The sequence below is a fragment of the Pteronotus mesoamericanus genome, unplaced genomic scaffold, assembly GCF_021234165.1.
Source record: "Pteronotus mesoamericanus isolate MK-2021 breed Mesoamerican mustached bat unplaced genomic scaffold, CSHL_Meso_final contig_65, whole genome shotgun sequence".
NCBI lineage: Eukaryota > Metazoa > Chordata > Mammalia > Chiroptera > Mormoopidae > Pteronotus > Pteronotus mesoamericanus.
The window spans coordinates 13,391,567-13,403,572 of record NW_026555228.1 but is presented as its reverse complement, the minus strand read 5'-3'; the positions used below and the strand labels follow the sequence as shown (position 1 = coordinate 13,403,572).

Sequence of the window (12,006 nt, the reverse complement as noted above, 5' to 3'; positions counted from 1 at the left end):
AATATACATATAATCTATGATAAAATACAAGCTTTCAAGTGCAAATTAGAATTTTGGAAAACTTATTTCTCCCTCTGTGAGCATGATGGTTTCCTGACACTTAAAGACTTTTCTGGTGATGTAAGTAGAAAGATTTTTAAATGTACATTTTGATACTGTACAATAAAATGTATCAAAATTTGGAAGATTTGCCTAACTCAGGGAACAAGCATTGAACAAATGACCAATGCATAATATCATGCATGGGAAAAATATCCACTCGAAGTATAACACAGACCAACAGAGTTTAATGTCAGGGAATATACAAAGCTCACTGATATGGTTTCAAATTCCACATTACAAATAACCTTTAAAAAAGTGATAAAAACATACCACTTAAGAGTTCTAGTGTAGAATCAAAAAAGAATATGCACAATTTTCTGAAAAAATTACTGCACTATCTCTTTTTCCAACTACATTGTTTGTGTGAAACTGGACTTTCTTCCTATATTCAATCACAACTACACATCACAACACGTTGGATGCACTAAGATATATGAGAATCCAGATGTCTCCTCCTAAAATGTACATTAAAGAGAGCTGCAAAACTGTAAAATGATGTCACTCCTCTGGCTAATCTGTCTTTGTTTTGAAATATATAATTATTTTTCATGGAAAAATAATATTTTTGTAATCCCACGATGGGTTCACTGCTATGTTAAATTAATAAATGCTTTAAAAATTCCTCAGTTTCAATTTCTAACAGTAAATAGCAACACAAACCACATAAATGAAAGCTCTCCGAGGCCTCAGTTCCTTTGAGTGTGGAGGTGTCCTGAAGCTAGGGAATTTCAGAACCGCTGTAGTAGAATAAAGCAAGTCCTCAAACACGGCTGCACATAACCCACATTATGTACACTTTCTAAATCAGACACTCAGTGTAGAAGAGTGTCTAGGAAACTCTCCAAGTATCTGAATCTCCTCAAATTTGAATTATATGAAGTCTTGATTGACTCAGTTGGGTAATGCTGCATAGAAATCTTAATCAATATAACTCTACTTAAGAAAACCATTATCTTCTCCAATTGACTACACTTCAGTGCAATGTTAAGAAATTCTGAATTTCATCTGACATACTTTCCAATTATTAGATTGGGACTATTTGGGGGATTTTATAAGCTAGTTTTGGAAGGCTTGATTTTAGGAAAAAATGCTTCCTGGTGGTTTGGGCTCAAGTTAGCCAGAGCTATTAAAATCAGCAGTATTTTTGTATTTGTATTTGTATTTTTGTATTACTTTATAAAATATATTTACGATAAGATTACAGTAGTTTAGAAAATCAGTTGCTTTTGGCAACAAGGGCTAAAATCTCTACAGTGGTAAATCTCACCACTTCACCCCTCCAGCCTAGGCTAACCTCCCATTTTCAACCCCTACCAGCATCATGTATACATCCCCTGTAGTAAGACCATTTACAACCAGTCACATACATAGACTCTTCCATTCCACCACCTTTTGAAAGTGATAAAATGTAAAAACTTAACTGCTCACAAGTTTTAAATAGTGTAAGTATTCAGACAAATGTTAATCAGGACACACCATCTCTGACACATAAACAGTTTACTGTAAAACATAGAAATAACTATGATAGAGTCCTTTCATCAGAATTTACTGTACTTACATCTACAGAAATTCTTTTTTACAAAAATAAGTATAAGAACATGGGGCAGTAAATATTTTCAGAAGACCATTAGTACCTTGAAAATATGGACCATCCCAGAATCTAGTACTGTGCACATAAAAGGTACTCCATGTTCAATGAATAGATAATTAAACAAGCAAATAGGTTCTTTTATAGATCACTGAACAATTATTGTTTGCCAGTTACTATGCCAAGTGAAACGGAGGATAAAGACAATCGGTCACAGTTGCAGTTCTGCCACAGGAAAAAAGTATGCACGGCCCCATCACACCAAGTGTTGACCAGTAGTAGTAGTAGTAGTAGTAGTAGTAATCACACCAAGTGTTGACTAGTAGTAGTAGTAGTAGTAGTAATAATAATAATAATAAAAAATCACTATAAGTTGATCATTATTGAAGCTGAGTGATGGCTACATGGGGGTTCATGATACTAATTCTCCCTAGTTCTATGTAAGTTTAAAAATTTCAATAAAAACTTGAAAATAACAAAACTGCAGACTGATCATCAGAGCTCAGAGACTGCCAGTGTTTCTATGGCTCCAGGTTTCTTTGCACATTAGTAATACAGTCACATGTGATGACAGTGTGGGCCCACTACCCTAGAGGACATGTGCTCAGTGTTATTTTGCCAATAATGGAGCCATGTTTAGACTGAGTCTTTCAAACTCATGAAAGCCCTTGCAATAGAAGGCCCATGCTTCTAAGAAGGAAGACAGTATCAAGGATACAATCAGCAGAATAGACGCTAAAATTGATCAAAGGAAGACTGAGGTTATAAGTCTTACTCATTCAAATTTTTGAGAAAGAGACAAAACAAAGTCTAAAAGGAAACTCCTTTCTAGATCTCACAAGTGATTCCATGCCAATAGGTATACAATGCATCACTTAAAGTGAAGAGCTGGTGCCAAGGCACATATTCTCTTATAATAGTTCTATAACTTTTACTTTTCATGTATAAATAAATATCTTCCTTTGCAACTTTAAAGATATCATGGATCAAGGTGTAATAAACAAGTGACTCACCTAAGAATAAATACAAATCATAAGGATATGCATAGAAAATACTCATTCTCTCTAGGAATCAAAGAAGTGTGAATTAAATCCAACAATGAAATTTTGTTCATTATGGTAGCAATGTTTTTATTTAAATATCACCAATGAATAGTCTCACCAATACAAGGAAATCTCTGGTGAAACTGGCATATATTTTGTTATTATCAATTGGTATCACCCTTTTACAGAGCAATCTGAAAAGAGCCATACAGATCTTCATATCTTTTGACTCAAGCATGTCACTTCAAGGGACCTAACCTAAGAAAAGTAATTCATCCAAAAGCAAAAAGATAATGGACAAAGATGTTTAATAAAGTTATTTACAATGTAAAAAATAATTTAAATAAGCAAACAAAAATTTTAAATAAGGAAGAACCAGTGAAATATAAGATTAATACACTGATTTATACAATGGTTTTAAAGGTAATATAAAAATGTGAAAAATTTGTGTATGTTAAGTGAAAATAGATTTCAAAATAACATAATTGCTGCAATGTAAAAATGTTTTTAAAAGTAAAATGTGCAACAATGGCAAACATTACTTTTTTTTTCTTTTGACAATATCTCTTTTAAATTTATTTTCATTTTTCAATTACAGTTTACATTCAATATTATTTTAAATTAGTTTCAGGTGTACAGCATAGTGGTTAGACAATCATATATTTTACAAAGCCAGGTGGATACTGAAAAAATTGGAGCAAGCATTACTTTTAACACAAGGGTATTATGAGTGAGCTTTAATTCTGAAACTTCCATTTAATGTAATCATTATATTCTTTTTCATTACAATTATTTTTTATGAGCTTTGACAATGCAATCTATCACGAAAGTAGTAAAGTAGTATTTGCAAAATTAGCTTCTAAATATGCAAGGGTACTTACTCTTTTTGAATGGAAAAAAAAAACTCTGTAACCTACCATCTTGTATGATACAGCATTTTGGAAAACAAGGCTTTATTTTTTTCAAATTATGTTTAGAAAAAATATTCCTTATTTTCAACAATGAAGACTACCCATCAAGTGTAAACTGTATCTCCAAAAAACACTACCTGATGACAGCACCTCTAAGAATCACCTTCTGTGAAGACACACACAGACACACACAGACACATACACACACCCTCGCCCTCCCGCCCCCGCCCCGCATGCATGCATGCAAGCGCTCTCTCTGTCTCCCCCTCTCCCTCTCTCTCAGCTTATAAGCCTGCCCCCAAACAACTACAACTCAGGAGGACTATGAAGAAGGTAGCTCTCTCTAGTCCCTGAAACACCAACTCTATCACTCCTTGGAACCTCTAAAAAGAAGGCTTCCACGAGTCAGTCAGGAGTGAAGAGAGAAGGCTCTGCAGCAGACATGGCAGCACCAGTGGCCGGAAGAGGAAGAGTGGTATGCTAATACTCAATCTGGGAGATAGTTGTTAAGCAGCTTTCATTACCAGCTAGAATTTATTTCAATTGCAAGGATGAGGTGGTTCTTGAACGATCTGAAGGAGGAGAAAAACACGGTGGCAGCAGCTGGGCTCAGCAATAAATGCTACATTTACCTTGTTAATTTCAAACTGGCTCACTGGGACACTGCCATTTAGCACATCTTCTCCAATTTCTATTAATCTCTTCTGAATATTTTCCACTATAGTGTCCCGGCTTTGATCAGAAAGAATCTGGCCAATAACAAAGCTGCAAAAAAGACGGGGATTGATTTTTTAACATCACACTTCATTAATAAAGAAGAGAAAAGATAATTGCCATTAGATTAGCATGTGGACAAAAAAAATATTAAAAGCTAACACGAGGGTCAATGTCTAAAAGGTCGTTACAATTCATTTTTTAACATTAACTCTACCAAAGGTTTACCAACCTTGAAATGTCAGCTTTGCCCTTCGACATGCAGATCATTTTTTATGCAGCATCGAATGCTTCACACAAAATACAGACACACAAGCTATGTGTTCCACTGTATTTTAAGCAATTACAAAATTCAAAAGCAGTTAATAATCTGTTAAGTTAAAATGTTAGAAGACAAGTACTTCACTTTCCTCATAAAGCACCAAGATATTATATCTGATATCAAGATATCATCTCCACCTGAGATGACCATTAGCTAGGTAAGTGGAAATATAAAGTTCCTTATGCAAATTTAAAAAAGAAACCAAAAATATCAATCTTTTCTTTCTTCAGCTTCATTATATTGCTCAATGTTCTCTGACCTTATACTATCCCTCAAAAACTTCATGTTGTTCCACCAGACCCCCCCCTCAAAAAAAGGAAAAAAAAATGAAGAGTAAGGAAGCCAATATTTTATCCATTTCTGAGAAAAATGCAGAGCGAGGGTTTGACAGCTGCATTATAATTTGTCAGAAAAAGAACCCTGACAAAAACATTTGTATAGCTTTAATTACTAATACATTTCTAACTCAGAGAAATTTACTTCTATTATGATGCATCTTTTCTTAGAAAACACAAAGCTGAAGAGAACACTCTAATCGACAGTCTATACAAAGTAGTTTCATCTTTGGGTACATTTGGGGGCAATGAAGCATTTCAAACTACATTTCATAAAAGGCTAACAGTGACCTATACTCGAATGATCAACTTTGTCTAATCAAGAGTAGTTTGCAGAAGAAACAATTGCTCAATCTCCTGACTTGAAAACAAGAGGAAGAATGGAAAAGAAGCAAAATATGCTGATATCCAGCAATATTAAAATTAATTTAAAATTTTGCTTTAAAGAAAAAATGTATATTTTTGGAATTGCTCAGGATCACAAATCAGTAATATCTGGAAAGATGGTAAATAAAGTATCTAAAAATTCATTTTTAAATCGGTGTTTTATAAATTAATATGATCCTAAAAAATAAAACAGGTCTTAATACAATCTTCAGTCTGAGGTGCAAAGCTGCGGGGAGGTCACTCATGACATTTATTATTTCTGAGGTACATATGGTCTTTGAGAACTAGCTCTTAACCTGAGGTAGGTAAGAATCTTTTTTTTTTAATTTACAGCATATCTTTTTAAAAATTTTAAATTGACTTTAGAGTGAGAGAGGAAGGGAGAGAGAGAAACATCGACTTGTTGTTCTACACTTATTTATGCATTCATTGGTTGATTCTTGTATGTGCCCTGACCAGGAATTGAACCTTCAACCCTGGCGTAGTGAGACAAGGCTCCAAGCAACTGAGCATATCTGGCCAGGGCTAGTAAGAATCTTTACACATAAATGATATCAGAGGGAACAAAGTCTCATTCCGTGGTCTACTCTGAATCCAAGAACATTTTAAGCCATAAAATGGGGATTATGTTCCTAAAGAGGTTCTAGGATAATTCAGGAACACAATAGAAGGCAATTTCTAACAGGAATATTAAAGCAAAACAATACAAAACAAAAACAATATCAACAAAGTCAACCCTGTAAAGATCCAAAATGTGAAGGTTTACACTCACCATGAATAAAAACTCATGAGACGTATTCTACAGCAACATCTCTTACTGAACAAGTGTGACTTTTTCTAAGTTTTAATCTATTGATAAAATTCCATTCCAAATAAGTAAGAATTGTTAATATGCAATAATAACAATAACAGAAAAGAAGCTGTGTCCCTGTGCTTTGCAGAATCACAGTTGTTGTCTACATCATTAACATTTGAATATTTTAAAGATAAACAACCAAACCAAAAATGAAAGCAGGACTCACTTTCCAGTGTCTTTAGCAAGATCACACCAGTCTCTTCTAACTATATCTAATCCTTTCAGCTCCTGTTTGGTGACGTAGTTCCCATCTGACGTTGGCTCTACAACCAGAGCAGCATATTTCTTTTTCTTCAGCAGAAGCAGAGACTTGAAAATTCCATCAATGTCGATTTCAAGCAGTTTGTACAACTTATTCACCTCGCTTTTTACCTGTGAAAATTTCAACCATTAATACTAGCTTCTCAAACATCTAATAAGATGAATATGCTACAAATTTCCAAGAGTTAATCTAAACAGGTCTTGAAGTCACACAAGACTGGAATGTATTTACTTGGCATATATGTATGGAACATGATATCCTGTTGGGTCCAATGCAAGAACACTGAAGAAGCACAGGGAAAGAACTGGCAGGGGCAGTCCCAAGAATTATAAAAATTATGAAATAGTCTTTTTTAAATCTAAAAACTAAATGCATATGTACTTATCTTCAAACTACTGAACTAGAGATTACATAGTCCAACAAGTAGATACGTGGCCAGAAATAAGTAAAACTTAAACTATTAAAATGTCTTATAGTGTCCCTTTACCTTGAACATTAGCACCCTGAATATAAGTAAAATATATGCTGAACAAATAAACGAATGGTCACCTGCTCTAATTCTTAGGGTCAGGGCACAGACCATCGCCTCTGGGGAAAGTGCAGTTTTTCAAGATCCAATAGGAGTGCAATATGCTAGGCTTGCTCTCAAGTGAAGACCATAACTCAGATTTCATACATTTCAGAGAGGAAAGGCAAGAAGGTGTTAGTTTGTAAGATGATACCTTAGTTTTAATTTATTGGCACAGTATCTTACCATAGTCAGTGCTCAAGAACCACTAATTGTGCTAATTGTAAACTGCAATTAGGAGGTTACAAATGATTATTTTTAAATGTCCCCTTGTCTTTTCAAATATATTTTAAGTACTCCTATAGACATTACAGATGTGTGTATAACTATGTATGTAGGTAGGTACTTATCCATATCTATCAGTGGATGAAAGGCATCTGAAACTACCAGAGACATTTCTCCTTATGAATGACAATGTGGTAAGTGCTAACTTGACCACATCTTAAACTCACCATGCCTGGACTGTTGTCAAAGGCAAAACATATCAATCACTTAAGGAAAAAACAATTTCCTTTAAATTTTATCCTCAAAATAAACAATTGGAAAAGAGGTTAAAAAAATAAAAGAGCATGAAGAATTGAAGGCACTATATTTATTATTTGCTGAAACATATATATAATGTACATATACATGAATTTATGAAGTTCCAGTTAAAAATAATTCACAAAAGTAAATAAAACAGATAATTCTATCAAATTATCTCACCTTGTTTCCCAATTTAAATACTTCTTCCAGATTGGTACTATTGGTGTTTATCATAATTGAATCTGTATCTCCATAAATAACTTCAAGATTCATCTAATAAAAAGGAAAAATTATAAAAATTATAAAAATGGTCACATTGACCATTATGCACAATGAAACTCAAGATTTTTTATTACGGAAATTACAGGCTCTGCTGGTTTTTCCCCAAAGGCTAAACTTATTTTTATCCACATTATCAGGAGTGTACAACTGAAGATTAAGCCCCAATAAACCAGAAAGGCGAAAACTGCCACATTAAAAAATCTCCCTAATTTTCTTAAAACAAACAGGTATTAACGGTGGCAGGGGAAGTGTCTAGTTTCAACAAAAACAGAATGTGTAACTCAATAATACAAAGAGGATGAGAGACTAGGAAAGGGGGACTATATTTACCCACTGTACCACAAGCTTCGTGGTCATGGCAATTTATGAAGCAGAAACATAATAGGATTTTAAAATTCAGAGGCACAAATCCATATTAAATTCTAAACAGTTTCAAACAGTATTTAGTAGAATATGAAGAGTGCCAAAAAAAATCAATCATTGCAAACAACACTAGAGCACATACAGTATAAAAGCCTGGAAGTAAACTCTAATTAGCACTGTTACTAATTTGCTTGAAACAGTCACATATAGGCTTCAAGCAGCGGCTAGATCATATCAGTGTTAGTAAAAGAAAAAAGCTATAATCCATTAGGGGGGATTATAAACGTAAACCAGACATCCTAAGAAGCCATTTCCTGTCTGTTTGGGTTGCAATTTTCCTTGAATACAAAAATGTCTCTAGGTATGATAGTTAAGAGTTGTTATATGATGAAAATGCTCAGCATTACCTTCTCTACCATGTCTTTCGTATGCATCAAAATCTAAATGAAACAGAAAATCAAGGTTAATGCATTATATAATTACAAAAACATAAATATAAGCACATAGGTAGCCCGATGATTTGCATTTCCATATATTTTAAAGCTCTTCATCATTTTCTAACTACAACTCTCAAAGTAACAATAACATCAACATAGTCTAAAAATAAATTTGCCTCAATGCTGATTCTTAGAGATATGTAAACAGATCTACTATAAAGATCTATGTAAGCTCTATGGAAGCAGATCTATGTAAAGATCCCTCTTTAATAAACATACATAATGAAAATACAGTAAGTCCTCACCTAACATCATGGACAGATGCTTGGAAACTGAGACTTTGGGTGAAATGACATGTATAAAGAAACCAGTTTTGCCACAGGCTAATTAATATAAACAAAAGTTAAGTTCCTACGACATATTTCCTACAGTCACAAAAACATCAGCAAATTTCTAAATAAACATCCCAAACACTTCTAACGTTAAACATTGAAATAAAGGTGGACTACACATACATTTAAGGAAGATGAATAAAAACCAGAAAATTCTTTCCCAACCCGCGTGTTCCAGCTGAGGGTCATCAGTGGCCTGAGCTGATCCTGGCAGCTCAGAGTGCAAGGTGGGCACCCACCTTGGACAGGTCGCCCTTCCATCGCAGGGCGCGCTCACACTCACGCTCGCTCACACTGGGACACTGTAGACATGACAATGAACCTAGCATGCACATCTTTGGGACGTGAGACAAACCGGAGTCCCTGGAGAAAACCCATGTAGACATAGGAAGGAGATGCAAACTCCATACTGACAGTGGTCCCAAGCGGGAATTGATTTTTTCCCTCATTCAATATTACAGTGAAATGACAAAATGACATTATTCAAAGACCGACTGAATCCCTTTATAACATGAAAGAAGGCCAACTATTCTCATTACTAATATTTAAAAGAACTGCGTGGCGCCAAAAAAAAAAAAAAAAAAAAGCTTGACAGAGCATTTCAAATCAGGCAATTCTTACTCATGGTATTCAGGATCTTAAAAAGTTTTTTAAAATTATATATAAAATATATATGATAAAGGTATATATCTAATATACATACTAGATACATATCAAATATATCATTCATATATATATATATATAAATAAAATAAACAGGTTAGATTTAAATCTCTTCTGTACACTAAATTTCTTGAAGGCAGAAAGCAGACCTTCACTATAGTCCGGGAGCTAGCACAGCACCCAGTCCAAAGCTGGGGCTCAATAAGCATTCGGTAAACGAAGGCAGTCATACAGATAATGTCTGTAGATGGGCCTGTCCACAGGTCCATACAACTATAAGATCAGACACATATAGGTTGTAATGTGGATATAGATAAAAACAGACATAAAGTATCAGGGATCAGATCAGAAATAACACAAATTTAACAAATGGAAGGCCTCTTAAAAAGTAACATGATGTAATGAGCCCACAGAGGGTGTGTCTGTGAGGGGGCAGATACTGTACTACAAGCATCTCATGTATTTTCTCATGTTATTCTCCAAGGTCCCCAAGAGATAACCCCCATTAATATCCCCATTTGTTAGATTAAAAAAAAAAAACACGCCAAGCGGAAGTAAATAATTTGTCCCACTAAATGACAGAGCAAGGATAAGAACCCAAGATCTCTTACTCCAGAGTATGGGACCTTAGTCACTTCATGCTATTTCCTGTCCACTACTGCCCATCAATCTAAATCAGAATTCACTTTTCCAACAGGTCAGATAGATTTACTTCATTTATATTTTTCTCCTACCCCCAGCGGTCCTCACTGTCAACTAAGCTCAAATCTCGTATCATATCTGTCTTCCCTGTCCTCCATATTACAGAGCCCTACAAATCCTACCTCGGAATATCTTTTATATCTCCCCACTACTTTCCATTGCCATTGCCCCTCCCCTCTATTACTGTCTCCCAACGTTGTGCAGGCATTCACTCTCTGATGTTCTTAGGGAAGGGAGCCCTTCCCCTGCCCTGGGGGTGGCGGTGAATACTGATTAGACTAGCCAGCGGTTTTAATCATGGCTGTACAGTGGAAATGCCTGGGAATCTTGGAACAAATACCAATACCTGGCCCCAACACATTTTTTCTAAACAGCTCTCAAGATGATTCTCATGTTGTAGGTGAGGTTAAAGGCCACTGGCCCAAGATAATCATGGTAACCCCATTCTGGAAACAGTTTTTAGTGTCCCCTCCCCGTCAAGTCCAGGCTTCACATGTAACAGGCACTTAAAAATGCTGTTTGCTAGTTGACTGAGAGGTCTCATAGTAATCTTAATTACTTTTCTCCTAGGCACTAGAATTCAGTTACCTCATAAAAACATTCACTCTCCTCCACTTCATCTTCATTTTTTAACATTTAAATTGCAGGGAGAGCATTGTGGGAGACTACCTGAGAATTCCTTTGGGACAAGGGCAATAGTAAGATCCACCCAAGTCAAGCGAATCATAGTGAGAACAGAACTACTTATCGCGAGTTCTCTTCATCCTCTGCCCCTTCGTCCCTGCGAGGCTTAGCTGGCCTCACCACAAGGATGATTCCACCAGGTAACCGTTCCGTGCCAAGTAAAATGCCTCAGGAACAATCTGCTGACCTTTCACTGCAATTCTGCATCTGCAGTAACCGATTTCTTCTACTCTTCTTTCACACCGTGAACCAAACCAACAGATCCTCCCTGAGGGCACCTTCGCCTTTCAGATCCATCACCTACCCACTCTGTCCTCCACCAACTCACAGCCATGTCCCTGTACAATCGGAGGGCTGCTACCAAAATGGCTTTCTCTTTGGTGGCAGAAACCCCTTGGTGGATGTTTTGCACAGAAATGGTAGAAAACTAAGCAAAACTATGAAGGCCTTATTGCCACTGCTTTTTCTTAACCTAACACTTTATCTTAGAGATTTTTCCATACCCACGCATAGAGAGCTTATGTATTCTTTTTAATGACTACGTAGTACTCCACTGTAGCAACTGATCATGATTGAACTCGTGCTCTATTATTGAACAGGTATATTATTTCTAATCTTCATCTTTATAACCACACTTCAACAAATAATCCCCATACACGTGGAATCTGCCAATATGCCAGTAATAAGATAAACTCCTACAAGAAGACTTACTGGGTTAAAGGTTATATATTAAATTTTTTTTTTGATAAATATAGTCAAACAGCTCTCCATAGAGGGTGCACTAATTTCTGCAGATAGTTTTAGTCACCATCTTTCCAGTGGATCTCAACAGCAGCTGATGACTGTGCTGTGTCTCAAGCTCAAGGTCCT

The 12,006-nt window shown here is 35.5% G+C and overlaps 1 protein-coding gene across 1 annotated transcript in view; it reads right to left on the bottom strand.

The window, feature by feature from the left end:
- POLA1 (DNA polymerase alpha 1, catalytic subunit) overlaps nucleotides 1–12,006 on the bottom strand; it is a 278,486-nt gene that overhangs the window by 161,107 nt on the left and 105,373 nt on the right. The window contains exons 27-30 of the mRNA XM_054581169.1: nucleotides 8,666–8,698; nucleotides 7,794–7,886; nucleotides 6,425–6,630; nucleotides 4,277–4,409 (exon numbers count right to left, since the gene is read on the bottom strand). Of these exons, the coding sequence (XP_054437144.1) occupies nucleotides 4,277–4,409; nucleotides 6,425–6,630; nucleotides 7,794–7,886; nucleotides 8,666–8,698 (465 nt within the window). The remainder of the gene's footprint in view (nucleotides 1–4,276; nucleotides 4,410–6,424; nucleotides 6,631–7,793; nucleotides 7,887–8,665; nucleotides 8,699–12,006) is intronic.